Genomic DNA, 25,240 nt, shown 5'->3' with positions numbered 1-25,240 from the left:
CGGGGCGGGGCTAGATCGGGGGGCGGGGCCTCGGCGGGAGCACTCGGGCTGAGAGAAGGTGTGAGTGAGACTGCGAGGCTGCGAGGCCGCGGGGCCTGACGGGGCGGCACCCGACGGGGCGGGGCTAGATCGGGGGCGGGGCCTCGGCGGGAGAGCCCTGGCTGAGGGGAGGTGTGAGGTGTGACCGCGAGGCTGCGGGGCCTGACGGGGCGGGGCCTCGACACGGGGAGGGGTTAGATCGGGGGACAGGGCCTCGGCAGGAGCGCAGGGGTTGCGAGGAGGTGTGAGATGCGACCGCGAGGCCGCGGGGCCTGACGGGGCGGGGCCTCGAGGACAGGGAGGGGCCTCGCGGGAGGGGCGGGGCTAGATCGAGGGCGGGCCCAAGGGCGGGCCGGTGAGCGGGAGGACAGTGGGCGGAGGAACAGTAGAGGGGGCTTTGTTGCTGCTGCGGCTAAGTCGCTTCAGTCGTGTCCGACTCTGTGCGACCCCATAGGCGGCAGCCCACGAGGCTCCCCCGTCCCTGGGATTCTCCAGGCAAGAATACTGGAGTGGGTTGCCATTTCCTTCTGCAGTGCATGAAACTGAAAAGTGAAAAGTCGCTGAGTTTTGTCCGACTCTTAGCGACCACATGGACTGCTGTCCACCAGGCTCCTCCGTCCATGGGATTTTCCAGGTAAGAGTGCTGGAGTGGGGTGCCATTGCCTTCTCCAAGAGGGGGCTTTAGAGGCTTCCAATCCCATGGACAGAGGAGCCTGGTGGGCTGCACTCCATGGGGTCGCTACGAGTCGGACACGAAATGAGCGACTTCACTTTCACTTTTCACTTTCATGCATTGGAGAAGGACATGGCAACCCACTCCAGTGTTCTTGCCTGGAGAATGCCAGGGACGGGGGAGCCTGGTGGGCTGCCGTCTCTGGGATCGCACAGTCGGACACGACTGAAGCGACTTAGCAGCAGCAGCAGCAGCAGCAACAGCCTGTAATCACAGGGAGCTCTGGCATGAATGATTTATTTACAAAGTATACGTTTTTCTATGACCTGTAGCCTCACCCCTCCTCACTATCAGAAGAAGGTGGAACCTGGCACAGTTTTGAACACGGAAAGGGAGAAAACTGGCAGTTTTGAGTGTGCTATGTAGTGATTGAAGGGGACAATCCAAGTCAAAAATTGGTGGCTGTTGCCTGCGCTCTTACTAGTTACTTATTAGACACACACTGGCTGCGGGCTCACTGTGTGCCAAGCACTGTGCGAGGAGCTCCAGCTCTCCTGTAGTGCCGGGACTGTTGAAATCTGCCTAACAAGGAGAATTTGGTAGCCTTTTTTAATGACTTACAGCACCTTAGCTTCCATCTTTGCACTTAGCAGGGGCCATGCTAAACTTATCATGCCCATTTTACAGATGAGGAAAGCCAAGGTAAAGAGAGGTTGAGAAATACGCTTGATGTCATAATTCAGTGTTGGGACTGATATCACCTTAACTTCATCATTGAAGTTCATTTCAGTTCAGTCGCTCAGTCGTGTCTGTCTTTTTGCGACCCCATGAACTTCAGCATGCCAGGCCTCCCTGTCCATCACCAACTCCCGGAGCCCACCCAAACTCATGTCCATTGAATCGGTGACGCCATCCAACCGTCTCATCCTCTGTTGTCCCCTTCTCCTCCTGCCCTCAATCTTTCCCAGCATCAAGGTCTTTTCAAATGAGTCAGCTTTATGCATCAGGTGGCCAAAGTACTGGAGTTTCAGCTTCAACATCAGTCCTTCCAATGAACACCCAGGACTGATCTCCTTTAGGATGGACTGGTTAGATCTTGCAGTCCAAGGGACTCTCAAGAGTCTTCTCCAACACCACAGTTCAAAAGCATCAATTCTTTGGTGCTCAGTTTTCTTCACAGTCCAACTCTCACATCCATACATGACCACTGGAAAAACCATAACCTTGACTAGATGGACCTTTGTTGGCAAAGTAACGTCTCTGCTTTTTAACAGGCTGTCTAGGTTGGTCATAACTTTCCTTCCAAGGAGTAAGCGTCTTTTAATTTCATGGCTGCAATCACCATCTGCAGTGATTTTGGAGCCCCCCAAAATAAAGTCAGACACTGTTTCCACTGTGTTTCCCCATCTACTTGCCATGAAGTGATGGGATTGGATGCCATGATCTTCATTTTCTGAATGTTGAGCTTTAAGCCAACTTTTTCACTCTCTTCTTTCACTTTCATCAAGAGACTCTTTAGTTCTTCTTTACTTTCTGCCATAAGGGTGGTGTCATATGCATATCTGAGGTTATTTATATTTCTCCTGGCAGTCTTGATTCCAGCTTGTGCTTCATCCAGCCCAGCCTTTCTCATGATGTACTCTTCATGTAAGTTAAATAAGCAGGGTGACAATATACAGCCTTGACGTACTCCTTTTCCTATTTGGAACCAGTCTGTTGTTCCATGTCCTGTATGCTTCCTGACCTGCATACAGGTGTCTCAAGAGGCAGGTCAGGTGGTCTGGTATTGAAGTTAGCATCAGTCTAAATGATCAAAGGGGCTTCCCTGGTGGCTCAGTGGCTTCTTGTTGTGGAGCACAAGCTCTGGGGCACGCAGGCTTCAGTACTTATGGCACACAGACTCAGTTGCCCTGTGGCATGTGGGATCTTCCTGGATCAAAGATCGAGTTGGTGTTCCTTGAATTGTGAGGTGGATTCTTAACCAGTGGACCACCAGGGAAACCCAAGGTGTGATCTTTGACCACCTCCATTGGCATCATCTTAAAATATGGGTTCCCAGGTCTTCATCAGATCCCTGGATCAGAACTGTACTGGAGTTAGGAGTCTACCCTCTTAACAAGCTCCCCAGATAATTTATTTACTTATTTATTCAAACATTTGTTCGGTTTAAATTGTGAAATGTATATATCACACATACAAAAGATTTTTATAAAACATATGCACAGTTAAAAAAATAATAAGCACATGTATGCCCGCCATGTAGATTACTGTATTGAACATTAAGAGCCTTTCCTGTGCCCACCTGATGGCTATGCCTCCTCCCCATCAGGAAACTGTCATCTCATTTTTTGTGTTCTCCATTCCTCGTTTTTCTTTATAGTTTTACCCTTCCTGAAAGTGTCTCTACACAATATACTTTTGTTTAAGCCCAAGCCTGGCCCTGTCAGGAAGTAGCAGTGAAGTCAGTAACACGCGAGGGCTCCCAGGATGACAAGATACACTGAGCTGGGTCTGGGACAGAATCTGGGCTCAGTTTCCTCCCTGAGAAGATCCCACCTGGAGAAATCAGTGGGGGTGGGCTTGGGAAGATTGTTCATCACCATGGGCGTCAGCTGGGCCGGGCTGTAGTTTGAATATCTGGAAAAATATGGCTGGGGAAGGGGATGCTTTCTAGTTTTGCTTCTCAGCTTGGTAAGACTTCCTTCAAGGTCTTAGAAAAAGATCCACGTAGAATGCTGCTCAGGGAGGAATGAGTATCTTTAGCTGATCCAGGCAATACGCATGGTCATTAAGATAAACAAGATACAGATAGTCTGTCCCAGGCTTACCCAGCCGCCTATCCTCAGTGTGTCTCCGTATCGTGATGCTGACCTGGACCGCCTGTCCCCCATGTCAGAACATAGAGGTCGTCTTGGGATCCTCTTCACTGCCCTCCTGTTTGCATCTTCAGTTTCCTGGGTCATGTGACTTCCCCTTTCTTGGTGAATTCTCTATGGTTTGTGGAGCACATCCTTCAGTAGCTTTGAGAGCAAAGATACATGGGAAGCATATTTTGAGTCCTTGCATGTTTACAAATGTCTTTATTCCACCTTCTATACCTGATTGTTTATCTGCATGTACAATTCGAAGTTGAAGAAATTTTCCTTCACACCACTGAAGACAGTGCTCCATTTCTGCTTTCTTTCATTGTTGCTTTAGAGATGTCTGAGTGTTGCTGATGGGCTTCCCTGGCGTCTCAGGAGGTAAAGAATCCTCCTGCCAGAGCAGAAGACACCGGTTCAATACCTGGGTCGGGAAGATCCCCTGGAGAAGGGAATGGCTACCCACTCTAGTATTCTTGCCTGGAGAATTCCATGGACAGAGGAGCCTGGTGGGCTACAGTCCATGGAGTTGCAAAGAACTGGACATGATTTGACATCTAAACCACACCATTAGGAGATGTCTGATGTTATTCCTGATCCCTACAATGTGACTTGTTTTTGCTTTCCTGAAGCTTGTAGAATCCTCTCTTCTTCTTCAGTGTTCTGAAATTTCACAAAGATGTGCCTTGGCACGCGTCTGTTTTCATCTGTTTTGCCAGATTTGCCTGGCCCTTTCAGTCTGGAAGCTCATGTCCTTCAGTGCTGGAATTACTTTGTTGATTTCCTCCTCTTTACTGTCTGTGTTCTTTTTGAAACTTCTGTTATCTGGATGTTGGACCTCCTAGACTGTTCTCTCTCTCTCTTTTTAAAATAGACTTTATTTTTTAGATTGGTTTTAGATTCACAGCAAAATGGAGCAGAAAGTGCAGAAAATTCCCTTATATCCCCTGTTGCCCCACATGCACACCCTCCCTCATCATCAACATTCCCCACCAGAGTGGTGCGTTTGTTACAACAATCGATAAACGTACTTGGACACCGTATCATCACTCAAAGTCCACGGTTTGCAGTAGAGTTCACCATTGGTGCTGTGCATCCGCTGGGTTTGGACAAATGTAGGATGACACTTATCCACTATTATTGTGCCAACGCAGGACAGTTTCACACACACAGACACACACACAGAAGCCGTTCAGTCGTGTCTGACTCTTTGCAACCCCGTGGATTGTAGTCCACCAGGCTCCTTGGTCCATGGGATTTTTCCAGGCATGAATACTGGAGTGGGTTGTCGTTTCCTTCTCCAGGGGATCTTTCTGACCCAGGGATTGAACCCCAGTCTCCCGCATTGTAGGCAGACGCTTTACCGTCTGAGCCACCAGGGAAGTCCATCAAAAATACAGAAGAGTAGTAGTAAGTTTCAAAAGGATGTCAGTTGAGATCTTTTTTTATAGATGAAATCTACTTCCTAGAAGTCAACTTGCCAATTATATGCACAGCTGGAGACAAGAGGCTGCAAAAAAAGGTCCAACTGGAAAATATCTTGGGTACCCAATTAGATCCAGTTATTCTGCGTCTGTGGATTTAAAATGACCATCACCCACGGTGGAATAGATGTGTCCCTTGTTGCTTAGAAAATCCACAACTAGCTTGATTGAGGCTACGGACATGTGTTGGAGTTGGTTCTTGAGATCCTGAAAGTTCAATCCTTCAGGTCTTGGCAAGCCTTGATCAAATTCAGCACCTGCTTCTGGGCCACAGTGAGGCCATTTGCTGCCCTACAAATCCTCTGGGTTCTGCCTGTTCCTCACCCCTGGTAACCACTGATCCTTTTCCTGTTTCCATAGTTTTGCCTTTTCCAGAATGTAATATAGTTGGAATCCTAGGATATGTAGCCTTTTCAGATTGGCTTCTTTCATGTAGTAATGTGCATTTAAGTTTCCTCCATGTCTTTTCATGGCTTGATAGCTTATTCCTTTTTAGTGCCAAGTTGGAGAAGCCAATGGCACCCCACTCCAGTACTCTTGCCTGGAAAATCCTATGGACGGAGGAGCCTGGTAGGCTGCAGTCCATGGGGTCGCGGAGAGTCAGACACGACTGAGCGACTTCACTTTCACTGTTCACTTTCATGCACTGGAGAAAGAAATGGCAACCCACTCCAGTGTTCTTGCCTGGAGAATCTCAGGGACGGGGGAGCCTGGTGGGCTGCCATCTATGGGATTGCACAGAGTCGGACACGACTGAAGCAACTTAGCAGTAGCACTTTAAATTTAGGGCTAAGTAATTGTCTGGATGTGATACTATAGTTTATTTACCCTGTGACCTACTGAAGGACATCTTGGTAGCTTCTAGGTTTTGACAGTTATGAGTAAAGCTCCTAGAAATATCTGAAAGCAGTTTTGTTTGGACATACATTTACAACTCCTTTGGATAAAAGTCCTCTCTGTAAATATTCTAAAAGACTTCCATCGCTTTATTCTTGAATCTTTTTATTGAGTTTTTAATTTCTAAGAACTTTTTTGTTGATTTTTTAAAATGAATGTTCCTTTCCTTACAGCATCCTGTTCACACCTCCTGGGAGCAAAATCTTTCATCTCTCCAAGGATACTCTGTGTGTGTGTTTCCTTCTGTTTTTGCATTGCCTGTGATTACCCCAAGTTGCTTTTTCCTGTAGCTTCTTTTGTCTTCATCTTCCACATCAGAGTCTTTCTCAGATGTCTGATGACCCTCCTGGTGAGTCTTTGGTATCTTAAGATTTGAGAACCACGGCTAGAGTGTCTCTTTATCCCTCAAGCTTGTCATCCCAACTGAAATCCCACAGAGAAAAACAGCACATATTTCAGTAATTTTTTTTCTCCAGGAAAATTGGAGCTTTTCTGTTCTAGTTACAGGCCTTGCCCTTTTCCTGAATGAAATACGACAGAGGCCTTAGAGGTGGTTTCCCGAGTTAGTCAGTGCACGCGCCACCCCTCGTGTGTTTATTTGCATTGTCTTACATTCCTCTGCCTTTGCCAGTGCCGCGAGCGTTCCTGTTTAATTAGGCTGGAGAGGCGCTGGCACCGGCAGCCAGGGACCTGGTGAGACCTTGGCCGTCCTTACCTGCTGGGCAGATGTAAGTTGAAGCCGGTGTCCGGGCCCAGAGCAGACTTTGCAGCCTGCTTGGAAAGGGTCCTGTCCAAGGCCATTTTATTGCTGCTTCAGAGAGGAAGGTGTGTGTGTGTGCAGCAGTCCTGAGGCTGTGGGAAGAGAAACCCAGGACATGGTGTGCAGAGACAATTGGGGAGAGGTAGGAGATGGGGAAAGCAGCTCACACTTAAAAGGCGTCAGATCTTCTTACCTAAGTAACGATGGACTTTATTTCAACGAATTTTAAAATTATAAAATTTTATCATTATAAATGTATAAAATTAATTTAATATGTATTTGGCTAATCTCAACATCATTTGGGCATTATGTTTTTTTTACAGCCTTTCTGTCATGTGTCTGAGAATGAGGAAGTTATACAAATATTGATAAGAGTGACTTTGCAGAGGAGGAAGAATAGTAACAACAGTAGTAACAGTAGTTTCCAGGTATTAGTTACATCTGTCAAGTACTTGACACGTTCTTTCTCTTTAAAGTCTTAAAACACGTTAAGAGGTAAGTTTTATTATAATGATCATTCCTGTTTTTTTTAAATTAATCTATTTATTTTAATTGGAGGCTAATTACTTTACAATATTGTAGTGGTTCTTGCCATACATTGACATGGATCAGCCATGGGTGTACATGTGTTCCCCATCCTGAACCCCCCTCCCACTTCCATCCCCCATTCCTGTTTTAAGATAATGAGCAGACAGTGACTTGAACAGTAAGGAATGTGCGCAGCGTCATACAGCTTCAACGTAGCACAGGCAGTGTTTCGGAGCCAGGGTTCAAGCTCAGGTGTATGGATGACTCCACAGCTCACAGTCTGGACCACACAGTAGGTATTCATTCATTTTTGAATGAAGCTCTGGCAACATCCAATTATTAACTTGGACCCCAAAGCACCCAGATTTGCACATGCTGACCATCCCATTACACCCCTGACCAATTTTATTTCCTTGGGCTCCAAAATCTCTACAGACAGTGACTGCAGCCACAAAATTAAAAGATATTGCTTCTTGGAAGGAAAGCTATGACAGACAGTGCATTGAAAATCAGAGACATTACTTTTCTGACAAAGGTGCATACAGTCAAACCTATGATTTTTCCAGTAGTCATGTACGGATGTGAGAGTTGGACCGTGAAGAAGGCTGAGTGCCAACGAATTGATGCTTTCAAGTTGTGGTGCTGCAGAAGACTCATGAGAGTCCCTTAGACAGCAAGATCAAACCAGTCAATCCAAAAGGAAATCAACCCTGAATATTCATTGGAAGGACTGATGCTGAAGCTGAAGCTCCAGTACTTTGGCCATCTGATGTGAAGAGCTGACTTATTGGAAAGGCCCCTGATGCTGGGAAAGATTGAAGGCAGGAGGGGAAGAGGGCAGCAGAGGATAAGATAGGTTAGATAGCATCACTCAGGCAATGCACATGAATTTGAGCAAACTTCAGAAGATAATGAGGGACAGAGGAGCCTGGTGTGCTACAGTCCATGGCGTTGAAAAGGGTCGGACACGACTTAGCGACCGAATAACAACAGCATCAGTTATCTGTTGTCAGGGTAATGCTGCCTAACAAACTGTTCCTAGCTCGTTTGTGCGAACTTCCTAACTCAGGGATCAAACGCTCGTCTCTTAAGTCTCCTGCTTTGGCAGGTGAGTTCTTCACCAGTAGCACCACCTGGGAAGCCCGCTCCCTAATTCTGTGACTTGAAGTAACAATCATTCCCTGGTGGCTCAGACGGTAAAGAATCCGCCTGCAATGCGGGAGACCTGGGTTCAATCCCTGGGTTGGAAAGATCCCCTGGAGGAGGGCATGCAACCCACTCCAGTATTCTTGCCTAGAGAATCCCATGGACGGAGGAGCCTGGTGGGCTACAGTCCATGGGGCCACAAAGAGTCGGACACGGCTGAGCAATTAAGCACAGCACACACAGTCTCAAGAGCCTGCAGATTATTGGGAGGCTCTGCTACAGGCTGTGGTAGCTAGAGGGCAGCTGAGCAAGGCTGGGCTGGGCTGGGTGGGTCTGCTGCCGGCTGCACATCGGTGTAGACACTGTCCATGTGAACTGATTCTGAGACCAAGCTTGAAGGACGGCGGCTGTCCAGGGAAAGCTCTTTGTGCAGCGATGACTGCAAAATGCAAGAGGGCACACCAAACTACACAAATACATTTCCTGCCTCTGTTTGGGTCATGTCTGCTACCCTCCCACTGTCCAGAGCCCGTCACTTGGCCGGGCCCAAAGTTAAGGCACAGGACTGCAGAACCATATGGTAAAGAAGGACATGGTAAAGATGTCAGTGGTAAAGATGTGCAGTGGCGATGGTGAAGAACTGATGCTAAGAATTCAGTCTACCCAGCCCACGCCTAAGATCTCACAGTGTGCCTGTAAATTAACATGTGGGTGGGTACACATGCAGGTTATGGAGGTACCTTATGAAGAGTGTACAAGAATCATATGTACATGGTGAATATATAGTATTTGTAGTCTAGTGGAAAAGAGAGCAAAAAAAGAAAAACAGAAAAGAGAAATTAAAAAGAAAAAACTACGTAAGGAAATGTTAGTATTTATTTAATTGGCTCTGGGCCTAAAGAATGTGGACACATTATAATTCTCTTGGGACCGGTTCAGCAGCTTTCTATAGTTAAAAAGAAAAGATGTTCCCTTGTTTCTGAAGTTTAACTCACAGAATTTGAAATCACTGTCTTATCCTATTGAAACAATATGCTGTGTGATTATGTTGAGAGCTTGATGATGCTGGCTTTATCACCGATCCTTAAACTTTGAAGAATTTCTTTTTAAAAGAGATGGGAGGGCTTCCCTGATGACTCCGTGGGGGAATCGGCCTGCCACAGCAGGAGACATCGGTTCGATTGATCCCTGACCCGGGAAGATCCCACATGCCACAGGGCAACTCAGCCCATGCAGCACAAGTATTTAGCCTGTGCTCCAAAGCCCAGAAGCTGTACTACTGAAGTCCATGCCCCCTAGAGCCTGTGCTCTGCAACAAGAGAAGCCGCCGCAATGAGAAGCCCTCACGTCACAACTAGAGAAAGCCCACAGAGCAACAAAGACCCGGCACAGCCAAAAATAGGTAAATAAAAAATTATTTAAAAAAGAGAGACAGATAGGAAACCGATACAAATGAAAATGTCCATTATGTCAGGGTGCTGTGAATATGGGTGGTAGTATTCTTCCTTTGGGGCTTCCCTGGTGGTTCAGATGGTAAGGAATCTGCCTGCAATGTGGGAGACCCAGGTTCAATCCCTTGGTTGGGAAGATCTGGAGGAGGAGATGGCAACCCACTCCAGTGTTCTTGCCTGGAGAATCCCATGGACAGAGGAGCCTGGCGGGCTACAGTTCACGGGGTCGCAAAGAGTCAGACACGACTGAGTGACTAAACCTTGCTTTTTCCTATTCTTTCTTTATATATTCTTCAGTCAGTTCAGTCGCTCAGTCATGTCCAACTCTTTTCGACCCCATGGACTGCAGCACACCAGGCTTCCCTGTTCATCACCAACTCCCAGAGCTTGCTCAAACTCATGTCCATTGAGTTGGTGATGCCATCCAACCATCTCATCCTCTGTCGTCCCCTTCTCCTGCCCTCAATCTTTCCCGCCATCAGGGTCTTTTCCAACGAGTCAGTTCTTCGCATCAGGTGACTGAAGTATTGGAGCTTCAGCTTCAGCATCAGTCCTTCCAATGAATATTCAGGACTGATTTCCTTTAGGATTTAGGATTGACTGGCTGGATCTCCTTGCAGTCCAAGGGATTCTCAAGAGTCTTCTCCAGCACCACAGTTCAAAAGCATCCATTCTTCAACGCTCAGCTTTCTTTATAGTCTACCTCTCACATCCATAGATGACTACTGGAGAAACCATTCTTAAATGTTGTCATGCCTCAGTATCTGATGAGGGCCTTCAGATCAGTTAAAAAGATAGGAAAACAGTTTGAGGCACTGCAGCGCCGTCTCTCTCCACCTCCCGTGGATTCTCTGGTGTTGTTGGCAACTTACGGAATAGTGCACCTTGGTGGCCTTAAGTGCCTTCCCCTGACCTTGGTTGTCCCAGGTTCTTCTCTCTACTCTGCCACCTTGTGGATTTTTGGGGAACTGTGCCTTCTGCTGTGAGCCCGGGTGACTCATCTAACTGATGCTCCCAGTTTCCCTGGAAGTGATCATAGGCAAATAGAAGGAAATTCTCCCCACCAGAATGACACTCTCAAGATTATCTTGCACTTTCAGTTTTGCCATTGTTCCCTTTTGTGAGATGATATCCCCAGAGCCCCACCTGAAAGGCATTTGAATGACCTGCCAGTATCACACCTGGGTGGCTTTTCACCTGAGACCTTGAAGCAGTATCCCAGGGTGGGATACAGCCTTTCTCCAGTAGCACTTCTGTCCACTCAAGGTTCCCTCTTCTTTCTGTTTTTTTTTGTTTTTGTTTTTAATTATAAAAGTAATACAACCTTACTTAGAGTTTTGGAGAAGGAAATGGCAATCCACTCCAGGATTCTTGCCTGGAGAATTCCATGGATGGAAGAGCCTGGTGGGCTACAGTCCACGGGGTCACAAAGAGTCGGACATGACTGAGCGACTTCACTTTCACTTAGAGTTTACAATCCAATGGAGGAGACGGATTTTAAAAAGTAAACAAAGACAACGTTTACCTGTTTACAGGGAGTGCTATGAGGTGGACAGTTGTGGTGGTCGTGGCAGGGAACCTTCATTATGTAGGGGTGGTGCTTGCTTATGCAAGGGAAATTACAAACGGATACCTGAAGATTGAGAAAAACCCAAGAACAGGGAAGAAGAGCATGTGCAAAGGTCCTGGGTGGGAGAGAGCTTGTTAAGTTGAAAGTAATGAAGTGTGGCTAGAATGGCATGAGCTGGAGGGGTGTGCTCGGACTGGGTTTGGAAAGGACCCCCTGATAACACAGCATCCTGTAGTATATCGTAGGGATTCCCATTCTGTTCTGAGCACAGTGGGAAGATAACGAAGGATTATGAAGCAGGCAAGTGATGAGGCCCGATTTATATTTTGTGTTTCTGTTTTAAGAAGACTATCATTATTGCTACATGGAGAATGGATTGAAGCAAACAGGGAGGGAAGCTGGGAGACCTCTTGGGAGATGGGCACAGGCAGCTGGGTGAGAGATAATAGTAGCTTAGAATCTGGTGGTGGCAAGAGAGATGGAAGAATCTAGGCCCATGCTGGTGGCAGCAAGAGAGATGGAAGAAAGCAGGCCCATGTGGCTACTGAGCACTTGAAATGTGCAGGTGTTAAAGATGTGGTACAGAAAAAAAAAGAATCTGAAATATCTCACTATTACTTTATCTCGATTACTTGTTGAAATAATATTTTGGATATTTCATGTTAATAAGTATAATGAAAAATTATTATCTTTTTTACTATAAAAATGTGGCTACTAGAAAAATGTAAATTATGTATTAGTAGCTTGCATCTATGACTCACATTATGATTTTATTGGACAGTGCTGATAAAGACAGTAGTTGCCAAATTAAAAAATACTTTTATAGAAAATTTACATTGGATACATAGAAATTTCTAGCTAGGTATAAACTTTTTTTTTTGGCCCACAGACGATGTTTATTTGGTATAACAATGCAGCTAATGTTTGTTCTAACCACAAAGAATAAAAAGAATAAAAGGCTTGACAATGCACATAAAAAGCCAAGGTGTTTAGTGTGACAAAAATAGCGCTCCTAAAATTTCTCAATAATTACAGTTATTGAAAACTGTATGAAAACAGAAGGATGTTAATAGCAACAGAGTACATAAAACCAAACATAAAATATTGAGCAAATTAACATATGAGGCAACTTTGCTAACAACGCATGATTTTTTCCCCCTTGTTTATACTCTGTTCAGACTATTTTTATACCAACAGAATGGGCAGAACACTTTGGTTTAATATCAGTTACACAGCATTAGCATAAACTTGGAACACTACCGATAGGAGGCTGTTTTCTTTTGAGTGGGCAAAGTAACCACACAAACATCAGATCCCTTCTCTGAGCTGAGAATTTTATCCCAATCAATGCCAAGTACCATCCACACACATATTTTATAATATATTTAAAATTTTTTGTGATATATATTTGGTGATTTGGATTTTGAGATTTTATTACCTTTAAAAAAATACACTTCAGTGTGGAGTGAGGCTGCTTAGAGTGGGACTGACAGCATATTGCCAGAGCCCTTCTGGGGGCATAATGGGAAGAGTGCTGGGCTTTAAAGACAGAAGAATTTGGCTGGACTTCTGCATAACATGTGAACTTGGACATTATTTCACCTCTCTGAACCTCACTTCCTTGTTTATAAAAAGATGAGCTATGCAGCTCATTCCATTGCCTACGTGGCTACGTGGTAGGTACTGTTATTTCTTTTGTTCAGGAGAAGAAACTGAAGTTCAGAAAGGGTAAGTGGGGACTTCCCTGGTGGTCCATTGGTTAAGAATCTGCCTGCCAATGCAGGGGACACAGTTCGAATCCGAGTCCTGGAAGATCCCACATGCTGCAGGGCAACGAGACCCCCTCCTTCCCCCCCCACACAAACAACTACTGAGCCCAGCCCGCGAATGGCAGCTACTGAAGCTCTCTCACCTACAGCGCATGCTCTGCAGCAAGAGAAGCCGCTGCAGTCCCTGCAATGAGAAGCCCGCGCACTGCAACTCAAGCAAGCCCGCACGGAGAAAGGAAAACCCAGCACAGCTACAAAGAACAAAACTTTCTTTTAAAAAAAGAGAGAGGATAAGTGATTGATGGAAGGTTACGTTCAGTTCAGTTCAGTTCAGTCGCTCAGTCGTGTCCGACTCTTTTCGACTCCATGAATCGAAGCACGCCAGGCCTCCCTGTCCATCACCAACACCCGGAGTTCACTGAGACTCACGTCCATCGAGTCAGTGATGCCATCCATCTATCTCATCCTCTGTCGGCCCCTTCTCCTCCTGCCCCCGATCCCTCCCAGCGTCAGAGTCTTTTCCAATGAGTCAAGTCTTCGAATGAGGTGGCCAAAGTACTGGAGTTTCAGCTTCAGCATCATTCCCTCCAAAGAAATCCCAGGGCTGATCTCCTTCAGGATGGACTGGTTGGATCTCCTTGCAGTCCAAGGGACTCTCAAGAGTCTTCTCCAACACCACAGTTCAAAAGCATCAATTCTTCGGTGCTCAGATGGAAGGTTACATTGCTAGAAAGACATAAACCCCAGGCATGAACCCTGGTGTATCTGGCTACAAGGTCAGCTGAAAAAAATTTCCCCCTCATCAGGCTCCTGGCTATTTTCCATGCCCACCTCTGAAATTATTGAGGAAGTCAAATTAGATTGGTGAATGGGCTTTGGAAAAATGTCATAAAATATGCAAATGTAAGAGATGACTCAACCTCAATGAAACAATAGGAACCTAAACAGAAGCTACAGATAAACACAAGCTACTCCAAGATGTCTGTGTATCTGTTTAAATGAAATGGTTGTCACCTGTTGCTCTGTCAAATTCAAGCTCTGAAAGCCATATGACAGAGGGATAATTTCCTTCCTCAGGACGAAAATTTATAGGAATTCAGAGGAAAATATTTTGGTGATCATAATAAAAACCTCCGAGTCAGATGAGTTTCGCATCACGCCGTGAGCGCTGTGAGTCAAAGCACAAACAGCGTTTGGGCCGGATGTGGCTTCCTTCAAGTAGGCTGGCTCTCTGTGGGGGGGATTCATTCTGCAACAGGCAGAGAGAGGGCCCGGCAGGATGAAGGGGTTCTTTGTGCTTGTGCTGTATCTCACCTTGCTGATTTTCTTCTCAGGTGAGCGTTAACTCCCGAAACCGATTTCTTTGCTGACAAGATAAACTGGAATAAATGTATTTTATATTTTTAAAGTATTTTTTCAGAATTTCAAATAATACCTAATACATAATAATTCAATGCTTTTTTTCCCCTTCAGAGTAGGCTCCCAGAATTGCTATCATAAGCGATAAATTTTTTTTAATCTTTAAATGCATTTGAATACTAATTCTCAAAAATGCTGATCAATCTTAAAATTTGACATACCTTTTTTTCCACATTTTTTTTTTTTGGGGGGGGGAGGCTGTGCTGCCTGGCTTGTGGGATCTTAGTTTCCCGACCAGGGATTGAACGTGGAGTTCCCTGCAGTAAAAGTGGGAGTCCTAACCACTGAACCACCAGGGAATTCCCTTGATATACTTTTATTATGATAATGGCTTTTAGAGTTTGTGTATGATTATCAAAACTTGATTTACTTTAATTATAATATCTGTTTTGAGGGATCGTGGGTGCTTACCAAGTTTAACATAATCTTCTTGTCATGGGGGAATCTTCTAGTAACAATTTAAACTTGATTTTAGTGTGTTGAAGCTTTGAAAGAATCTCACCAAAGCAACCCTGAGGGATAAGAAACACACTGACCAGGGACCTGAAGAAAATGTGTTTAAAGAAACATATCCATTAAAGTAATGGCCACTCTTAGAGGAATGGGTCATTACAGTAGGTAAATAAGTTTTAGTTATGCAGCCCTAGCCATCTTAGGAACAATTAAAAATTCCTTTCTGAGCCTTTGGGAAAGCCAAGCCCTCTGAGACAGGTCTCTGAAAGAACTTTTGTGTGCTGACCCAAACTGGACTTGCAAATGCCTGGCCTTGGACAGCGAGATGGCACGTGGATGGGGGTGCCTGAGAGTCCCCGAGGTCCTTCCTGACTTTTTCAGGGGCCTCTCCCATTCTGACGGAAAAGCAGGCCAAGCAGCTCCTGAGATCCCGGCGCCATGACAGGCCGAGCAAACCTGGATTCCCTGATGAGCCCATGCGGGTGAGTTCCAGGCAGGCTCTGGGCTGTTTGAAGGGACAGGGAGGTGGCTAGAGTGCTTGTTCATTATGAAACCATCTGAGGTGGTCCTCCCAGCCCAGGGAGGGCATTAGATGGAGGCTCTATAGAGTCTCAGGTGCAGGGTGATCACCTTCTCACGCCGTTCTCTCCCAGAGGTGACAGCCCCACTCCCCTGCTGTTCACACAGGCCTTAAACGGAAACAGTGCAGCCCCCACTGGGGGTCCAGGATCCTGAATGGGCTGTCGGGCGGCTCCTCTGAATGGGACGCTCAGGAGCTGTGCCCCGAGTCTGGTGTCAATCCTGTCTTCTCCCTCTTGCCTTGGGCCCCGGGCAGGCTGGCCCAGCATACCCGACCAGTGGCGATGCTCTGTCTGGGCAAGGCAGGATCTCTGCCCTGCTGCCACCAGCTTCTGTGCTTGCCCCACACCTCTAATTTCAGGCTGGGTCTTGGCTCAGCCCTGTGGGATCCTGGTGTCCGCCTAGTTTTTCTGGACCAGGAGCCCCTCTCCTGCCCTCATTTTGTGACTTGTGCTGGGTGCAACAAGACCCTGCCACCCTGGTTTGTCTCGCCTTCCCATGACGGAAGTGCTGACATTCCCGCTCAGGTGAAGGTAAGGGCTTTCCAGGTGGCTCAGCGGTAAAGAATCCGCCTGTCAAGGCAGGAGACGTTGGTTCGATCCCTGGGTTGGGAAGATCCCCTAGAGAAGGAAATGGCAACCCACTCCAGTATTCTTGCCTGGAGAATCCCATGAACGGAGGAGCCTGGTGGGCTACAGTCCATAGGTCACAAAGAATTGGACCCGACTTAGCAACTAAACAACAGGTGAAGGTAAGCCGCAGCGACCCCGGCAGAGTCAGCACGTCTGTGAAGCTGTGTCTGCGGTCCAGGCTGATCCCACCCTGTGTCCACGCCAGCCAAGCCCCACACTCACCTCTGTGCACTGTGTCCCTGCGACAAAGCCCCGAGGATCTGCAGCAGCAGTGGCCTAGCTGGATTAGTCCCTTTAAAAGGCTCTCATTACCATGCCCGGCCGCACAGTGGTGGCTGTGAAACCGCTGGAGTTTGAATCTCCCCATTTTCCAACTATGGAACTTTGAAGACGTTCCCTCACGTTCCTCAGTACTCTTCAATATTCTTGACTGTAGAAAGAGGGTAACAAATAGTACTACTTATATTACTATGATATCATTGTTATAAACAATAGCGTAAAGCAGCTCCTTTGTGAGAACAGAAGAAGGTAATTCATACTAAGGCACTTAAAAGAGTACTCAGCAAGCAATAAGACTCCTCTGAGTACTAAGTGCCAGGGACGGGGTGAGCAAGGCTGCAGACGGTCCTGCGGGTTTCTGCTCCCCGCCGGTGGGAGACACACAGAAGCCAGCAAAGCGCTGTTTCCCAGAGTCGCTTAGAAACCAAACGAGGGCTTCTGACTGTGAAGGGTGGATGTGGCTTTGTTCTTTTTCGTGGGAGAAGCCAGAGGGGGCTGGAGTCTCTGAGTGCAGGGGGACGGGCGCGGGAGCGGGGAGGGTGCGGGGATGCTGGACTTCTCGGTTCAGCGGAGGACAGTCAGAGGATGAGCGAGTGGGGGAGTGCAGACTCGGGCTTTAGACACAGCGTTTAGAAGAGGTCCGGGATTGAAGTCCGAGTCTGCCGGCGCTCAGAGGTGGGCAAAAGCAGAAGACCCCTAGGGGCTCAGGAGGAATGTGAGGGGATAGGGCGGAACCAGGCAGGGGGCCACGTGAGCGCAGGGGACGGGGTGGAGGGTGACGGAGGCGATGGGGAGCAGGGTGCCTGGCTCCAGGTCCCTGGGGGGCCCCAACTGGTTCTTTGTGCTTTGGGGGTGTTGTCTGGAGGGGCTGTTGCAGAGGCTCTTCCTCGTGGGCCCCGGAGGCTGGGGGAGGCTGGTCACGGGGCTGGTTCAAGGCCCCCACAGGTGCCCGAGAGCTAGGCTGTGCTCGGCTCCAGAGTGGGCCGAGTGGTTTCTCCGCCGGCGTCTGCTCCGAGCTCTGATTGTGGAAAGACGCGGGATTGGAGGCGGTTTAGGCAGCAGGTGGGCGGGCCGTTAGGTTCCGCTTCCTGCCTCCGGCTTCCTTCCTACGCCTGTGCCAGCTACGCAAGATGCTCGACTCTGTCCTCAGACACGGCTGCTTGTGGTCCTTCCATGCTCAGAATGCCCCAGAGCTCCTTCTCTGACTGTTTCCCTCTTCCCAGCTCCTGATCATCACCAGCCTTCATCTGTGACAATCCTCCGCTTGCCTCCGGCTTTGCTATTTTCTGGAATATCTGGCTTTGGGGTTTTGTTAATTTGGTCGTCTTTCTTAAATTTGACCACCGACTCGGGCTTCCCAGGGGGCGCTAGTGATAAAAAAAAAACTTGCCTTTCAATGCAGGAAATATAAAAGACTTGTGTCGATCCCTGGGTCGGGAAGATGGCCTGGAGCGGGGCATGGCGACCCACTTCAGTATCCTTGCCTGGAGAATTCCTTGGACAGAGGAGCCTGGAGGGCTATAGTCCATAGGATTGCAAAGAGCTGGACACGACAGCAGTGACTTAGCATGCACGCACGCACCACTGACTCATCTTAACTCCTTGAACCTGCCTGATCTAGTTCCTCTGATTCTGTCTTGACTCACCCACCATTTCCTACACATCCTGTGTGTGGTACAGTCCTGTGTGTCCCTCAGCAAAACACTGACCTGTGTCTAGAATCCTTAGCCACTCAGTCAAAGTTAGAGAAGTGCTTGTTGTGACCTATAAATATGCAACAAAGCATTTAGTACTTAGTTTATACCTGTAGTTCTCACACAGGGGTGATTTTGTTCCCCTACCTCGGGGACATCTGCTGATATCTGGAGACTTCTTGGGTTGTCACAGCTGCTGGGGGGAGGGTTTACTATTGGCATCTAATGGGTTAAGTTCAAGACCGCTGCTAAATATCCTACAGTGCGCAGAGGAGCTCCCACAACAAAACTCATCTGGCCCCAACTGTAATAGGGCCGGAGGTGAAGAAGCCTGTCTGCAGTGCTGAACAACCTCTTCCTCTTTCACTGTGTGTGTCTCTCACACTGTCGCTCACAATCACCTCCACCCACGTATGGTCCTGGCTGAACCAACACAGTTTCCGGAATCACATTTTTTTTTCCTTAGGAGCGTGTTTCTTCACCTTGGCTATGTGCTGGAATCAAATGGGGAGGTTAAAAATATGCCACCTGGGACCCCTTAGGGATGGGTGGCCCGAGGTGTGACATCGGGGAGCGGGTAGAGGCCCCCACATGGCATCAGTGTGCAGCTGAAGCCCAGAACCACCAGCCCGGGCCTTCTCCGGGGAGGCCTGCCACGGGTAACAGTGGGGAGCACGTTTAGAAAGCAGTTGAGTGTTGAACTGAGTGGTCTGGAGAATAGGTGGCTTAGCTGTTTATATGCAGGTGAGAGAGAGAGCGTGTGAGAGGGGTGAGTGGTCGAGCAGAGAGCCCTCCATGCTGACCAAGACAGGCTCCGAATTACACTCTACATCCGCTGTGCCCTGCCGAACACCGGGCCTGAGGCCGTAGACTAGACGTTCTTTCTTTTGAGAAGCATGTGTCTGTGGTACGGATAAGGATGAACCAGAGCCTTCCATCCTGACTCCAGTTATCTAACGAGGTTACCTGGCACACGGGGTCTGAGGAGAGGGCCTCGAGCTCTAACCTGAAAGAGGAGGGAGGCTGGGAAGGCTTCCTGGAAGAGGCACCACTGAGCTGAGGCTCGAAGGATGTGGAGTTTGCAGACAGCGTGTGGGTGGGTGAGCTGGGACGAGAGCGCCCCGCAGTGTGATTCCAGGCTGTATTCTGTACAGACTCATTCTGGATTATGGCCTTTCGACTCGGGGTGAGTCCTTTCCCTTTCCTGGAATAGCCGTTGTCTCTGTAAAATGCAGAGTTTGGCCCAGAGTCTGGCTAAAATGTTCATCCCAGGCTTTCTAATCTAGAATCTGGAGACAGTGCCAGGGCGACCGTGTTCTTGGTGCCAGTCAGCAACTGACAGGAAGAGCCCACAGCCAGACCCGGACTTGGCAAAGGACCAGAGGGGCTTGTCTGGAGCTCCTGGAGGGGCTTGTGTGGGGGTCTCCCCCACACGCCAGCCCCCCTCGAGCTGGCCCTGCTGCCAGGGGCCCGCCTCCTGCACTTGCTGCCTGACTTGGTCCCCCCTGTGTCTCGTTGCTGACTTTTCCTTTCAAGGGATTTACTGAGGGCAAGATGAGCAATACCAACCACCTGTTGTGTAAAAAGGGGCAACTCAGCCCTTTATAAAAATTATAGTATTTTTTAGTTGAAGTGTAGTTGATTTACGATGTTAATTTGTGCTGTACAGCAAAGTGAGTCAGTTATATATACACACATACATATATACATACATATATATATTCTTTCTGTATTGCTTTCCATTACTGTTGATCACAGGATATTGACTACAGTTCCTGTGCTATACAGTTAGTTGCCTTATTGTTTCCATTCACCGCGTTCAGCTGAGCGACTGGTGGATGTCACCACCGTCTTAACCCGCGTCGCTGTCGAGTGTGAGCCCTGGGTGCAGTGACCTCTGTTTGTCAGCAGGTCACCAGGAGGCCATGAGATGCCCCTCTGGCCGCATTAACCGCACCTCGTGGCTCTTTACCTTTTGCCGAGACCACTTTCTACCCTCCTCCTTTCTTTGTGCAAACCATTTACCTACATGTTCCTGTGTTAGGGATGGACACACTGTTCTATGTGTTCAGGGTGGCAGATATTGTGTGTGTGTGAGAGAGTTTGTGTATGACTGTGTGTGTATAGGATATATATGCACTTGAGGTTGTGTATATATGAAGATATGTGTGTGTACGACTATACGTGTGTGTGTGTGTGTGTGTGAGCGTTTGTGTATGACTGTGTGTATAGGATATAAATGTATGTGAGGTTGTGTATATATGAAGGTATGTGCATGTGCATGACTATACATGTGTGTGAGGGTATGTGTATGACTGTGTGTATAGGATATATCTGAGGGTGTGTATGTATGAAGGTATGTCTGTGTACAACTATACGTGTGTGTGTCAGGGTTTTTGTATGACTGTGTGTATAGGATATAAATGTATGTGAGGGTGTGTATGTATGAAGGTGTGTGTGTGTACAACTATACGTGTGTGTGAGGGTTTGTGTATGACTGTGTGTATAGGATATATATATATAAATGTATGTGAGGGTGTGTATGTATGAAGGTGTGTGCATGTGTACAACTATATGTGTGTGTGAAGGTTTCTGTATGACAGTGTGTGTAAAGGATATAAATGTATGTGAGGGTGTGTATGTATGAAGGTATGTGCGTGTGTATGACTATACGTGTGTGTAAGGGTTTGTGTATGACTGTGTGTGTAAAGGATATAAATGTATGTGAGGGTATGTATGTGTGAAGGTATGTGTGTGTGTATAACTATACGTGTGTGTGTGTGAGGGTTTGTGTATGACTGTATGTGTATGAGGAAGTGTAGATATGTGAGTGTGTGTGTGCATGAGGGTGTGTGTGTGTGTGTTTTGGAAAAGGCATCACAGGATAATGTTTTTCAGACAGCCTGGATTCCAGTTTCCTCTGTTTTGACCTTGAGTGTCTGGGATACACGGGATGATAGGTGATGGGCACGGAAGGTCCTCTCAGGGCCAGGTTGGGAGGCGCTGGCTGTCCCAGCGGAGTGGACTTTCATTCAGTACTGGGTGGGAGCCACAAGGGGTTTGAAGCGGGGCGGGGGTTAAGCTGGCATGGAGGAGCCACTTAGAGGCTCAGGACACAGCCTCCTGAACTCTGGCCTTCAGGTCCCATTATCCATGGGACGTGGGATATTACGTTTCTGGACATGTTATGTAACCTGGAGATGGACAGGTGGGCTGGGACAGATGAGCAGCATGGGTCTGTCCTTGGGAGCTGAGCCTGGAGACTCATGTGCTCAAAATTACCGAGAGATGGCCGGAGGGTTATTTCATTTTGCTTCTCCCATCTGACGGACGGTGCACAAGAAAACCCTTTCAGAGAGAAGAGAGGCCACTGATGAGAGGAAACGGATGGTGCTTTGGGGAGGGATCAAGAATTCAAAATGAAAGCAAATAGGCAGATTTGTAGTCATCTCTCCTCAGGAGCGTCTATGAAGCAATGTTTATATTCTTGACACTTGGCTTAAATATTGGCAGGTGTTGGCTTCTGTGGGATGATAGGTGTTTTGGAAGCAGGTTCAGACAAGCTTTGCCCACACATCCCGGGGGCTGGACTGCTTTGACAGCCTGTATCCTGCAGACTCACGGCAACAGCCGCTCTGTCCTGACTGTGTGGTGGGAAGGACAGAATAACGCCTTTGAAAAGATCACTGGTGCGCCCTCCTTTGTGAGGAGGCCTGGCTTCCGCCTCAGAGGAGTGGGAACACCTTGCTGGCACCCTTGACAGAAGAAGGTGAGGACCGAGGGAAAGAGCAAGAGACCGGCTCTGGGGAAGGAAGCCAGAAGTGTTCTGAGTGTCTGGAGGCAGCCAGGGAGGAAGGGGTGGAAGCCCCAGAGGCGGGGATGGGGAGAGGGGTCAGGGTGGGATGGCTGGGGAGGTCAGGGAGGCCTACCTCTAACAGAGCTCCTGTGGCGGGAAATAGCCAACACATTCATTTTATGGCAGGGCCTTGGCGTTGAGTTTGAACTCGTTTTCTGCTCTGTGACCACCCTGTGTGGCCCTCACCCAGTAAGAAAAGTCTGCTCTACGTAGCAACCTCGAGTTAGTGGTTCTCTGGGGGAGTGACAGAGGGCAGGTGTGTGCTGCGTGGGCTGAAGGTGGCTGACGAAAGGGGAAGGGACGCACTCGGATCTGGAAGCTGGAGTGGTAGGGGAAACGCGACCCCCAGATCTTCAGAGAAGTGGGGGAATTGGGTTCTAGATGTGACAGGAAGGCGACAGGCCCTCTTGGAGGGCTAGGATTCACGTGAGGACAACCCTTCTGGGGACATCTGGGTGTTCGCTGAGTTCACTTACTCTGCTCTAGGATTTAGGACTGAAGGTTATGAAGACATCATGCTAGAAGTCTCCAGATGCTCGGGTAGGAGGAACAGCCTGAGAATCAGAGGGAGACAGGGCTGTGTGGAAAGAAGGGCTGGGCTTGGGGTGCAAGGGGAGAAGCTGGAGAAAGATAGTCCTGAGCTTTTCCTGGAGTGTGTCAGCAGTTGCGACTGCACTTCTGCTGATGGTCAGGGTTTGGGGGCTGAACTCTCAGAACTCCAAAAGTGGGCCCCGGCCCAGCTGGTGGGCTTCACTTGGGAGCCCACCAGGCACGCAGAGCCTCAGGCTCCTCCCCACACGTGAGCGAGGACCTGAGCCGCAGGCTAAGTGCGAGAAGTGCTGTCCTGGAGGGGCGGTCCTTAGCTTCTACTCCCAGCGTCCTGGGGACTGGGAGCAAGCCTGCGCTTGTTTTGTTTCAACACAGGGATCCCTCTTGCTTCCCTCTGGGCTCTCTGCTTGAGTGGATTCCTCTTTTCCAGGATGCCTGGTCCCTGGCTTCTCTCTCTGCTCTGTGGTCTCTGCTGCTCAGCCACAGTTTCCTTTGCTGGGTTCTTAGCGCTCGACAATCCTTTAAACATTGGAGCATTCCAGGGCTCTGCTCTCTGCCTCTTATAGTCCCCTAGTTGAAACATCACCTCTGTGCCGATGGCTGCACACTCCTAAGTCCAGCCTGGGCTCTCTCCACGAGCTCCCTCATACAACTGTCTGCTGGGCTGTTTGCACTGGAACATCTGGCCAGCAGCTCAGACCTAACCGCTCCCTGCCCTTGCCTTCCCCTTGGGGTAAGGGAGGTGGCCACCCCCTCCTAGTTGTGTGAGCCTGAAATCCAGCATCTGACCACTTCTCACCCTCTCCTGCCACCACCCGAGTCCTTAGAGTGGCCCGAGCCACATCCTTTCTGGACCCCTCGGCTTCTGTTCTCACCAGAGCAGTTAGAGTCAGTTCTTAAAAACGTAAGCCAGACCCCATTTTTCCCTCTGCTTAAACCCTTCCAGTGACTTCCTGCCTTGCTCCCAAAACTTTGCCGTGGTCTGACAGTGGCCTGAGAGGCCCTAGAAGTCTGCCCACTCCCTCTGTTCCCTCCTTGACCTCCCCTCCTTGATGCATCCCTCTCCCCGCCCCACCCCTGCGGGCATGCTGGCCTCGTCCCTGTGCCTTCAACATGTCAGGCTTGTCTGCCCCTTCACTGCTGTGGGTCAGGCTATGGGGCAAGCAGGGTTGCCTTTATTTCGTGACTTCTTTACTATCTTTTACTTCTACAAGAAGTAAAACTTCTTGTTCTAGTTCATTTTAAATTGAAGCGTAGGATATGTATTATGCTATGGTCTGAGGGTTTGTGTCCTCCCCTCCCCTCCATTCATATACTGAAATCTGAACTCCCAAGTGATGGTATCCGGGGATGGGGCCTTTCGGCAGTACTCAGGTCATAAGGGCTGTGCTCTCACGGATTGTAAATGGGATTAGTGTCCTTATGAAAGAGGCCCCAGGAAATCTCCCCAGACACGTCTGCCATGTGAGGATGCGAGGAGATGTCTGTGGCCAGCCAGGAAGCCCACATCCGCCCCTGCTTCCACCCTGATCTGTGATCTTCCACCTCCTGGGCTGGAAGAAGTCAGTTTCTGTGGTTGGTGAGCTGCCCAGTCTGTGGTATTTCAGGTTATAGAGCCTGAATGGACTAAGACATGTTACAACTTATTTATTTTATTTAACTCTTCCTGGAACAATGGGCATTGTAGCTATTTCTGATCATGATATCCTTGTACACATGTATGTTTTGCCAAATTCAATGATAAGAAATGAAACTTCTGAGTCAGAGGGTTTATGTACTTGCAATTGAAATGGGTACTGCCAAATTGCCTTACCAACTCCCATCAGTAATGTAGATAAAAATACCTGGTTCCTTGTATTCTTGGCAACACTTGTTCTTATCAGACTTTGCATGCACAACATTCAAAATGGGAATAAATAAGATTTTAAAAGGAAGCTCAATTGCATGCTTTTTTATCTGTTTCTCTTAATATTATACACATTTCTTCATATTATTAAAACTCTTTATAACCATAATGATAGTAAATTACCCTCTTTTGTTCGATCATTTCCACTATATTTTTAAATCTAATTTTTCATTTTAAACTTTTTATTAAAACTGAGTCTTTGCAATATATTTAAAATGACATATTCCACAGACAAATATTTAAGAGAAAACTTCTTTATGTATAATTATTGGCATACAAATTTAAGAACATATTTAAAACTAAGCTAAATATTTATATGTATATATAAATATAGCCAAGTTGGAAGTGGAAGTGAAAGTTACTCAGTCATGTCTAACTCTTTGTGATCCCATGGAATTTTCCAGGCCAGAATACTTCCCAAGAATTTTCCAGGCCAGATCTTCCCAACCCAGGGGTTGAACCCGGCTCTCCCACATTGCAGGCAGATTCTTTACCAGCTGAACCACACAGGAAGCCCAACAATACTGGAGGGGGTAGCCTATCCCTTCTCCAGGGGATCTTCCTGAACCAGCAATCGAACTGGGGTCTCCTGCATTGCGGGCTGATTCTTTACCAACTGAGCTATCAGGGAAGCCCATCCAAATTGGATATATATCCAAATTCATATCAATGATCTGGAACACCTGAGTTTTAAG

At 47.9% G+C, this 25,240-nt stretch overlaps 1 protein-coding gene and 1 long non-coding RNA gene across 3 annotated transcripts in view; one reads left to right on the top strand and one right to left on the bottom strand.

The window, feature by feature from the left end:
- Nucleotides 1-13,430: 13,430 nt before the first annotated feature.
- LOC132342993 (uncharacterized) lies at nucleotides 13,431-18,197 on the bottom strand. Its single transcript, XR_009491627.1, has 3 exons — nucleotides 16,484-18,197; nucleotides 14,493-14,557; nucleotides 13,431-13,904 (listed from the first exon to the last, which is right to left on the bottom strand). It is a non-coding gene; the product is annotated as an uncharacterized lncRNA (long non-coding RNA).
- C19H17orf67 (chromosome 19 C17orf67 homolog) overlaps nucleotides 13,900-25,240 on the top strand; it is a 29,919-nt gene continuing 18,578 nt past the window's right edge. For both annotated transcript variants that reach the window (XM_024980594.2, XM_003587375.5), the window contains exons 1-2: nucleotides 13,900-14,512; nucleotides 15,432-15,532. In XM_024980594.2, coding sequence (XP_024836362.1) covers nucleotides 14,458-14,512; nucleotides 15,432-15,532 — 156 coding nt within the window. In that variant the 5' untranslated portion in view covers nucleotides 13,900-14,457. The remainder of the gene's footprint in view (nucleotides 14,513-15,431; nucleotides 15,533-25,240) is intronic.

Source organism: Bos taurus, chromosome 19, assembly GCF_002263795.3.
Source record: "Bos taurus isolate L1 Dominette 01449 registration number 42190680 breed Hereford chromosome 19, ARS-UCD2.0, whole genome shotgun sequence".
Lineage (NCBI taxonomy): Eukaryota > Metazoa > Chordata > Mammalia > Artiodactyla > Bovidae > Bos > Bos taurus.
This window is presented reverse-complemented; position numbering and strand designations above follow the sequence as displayed.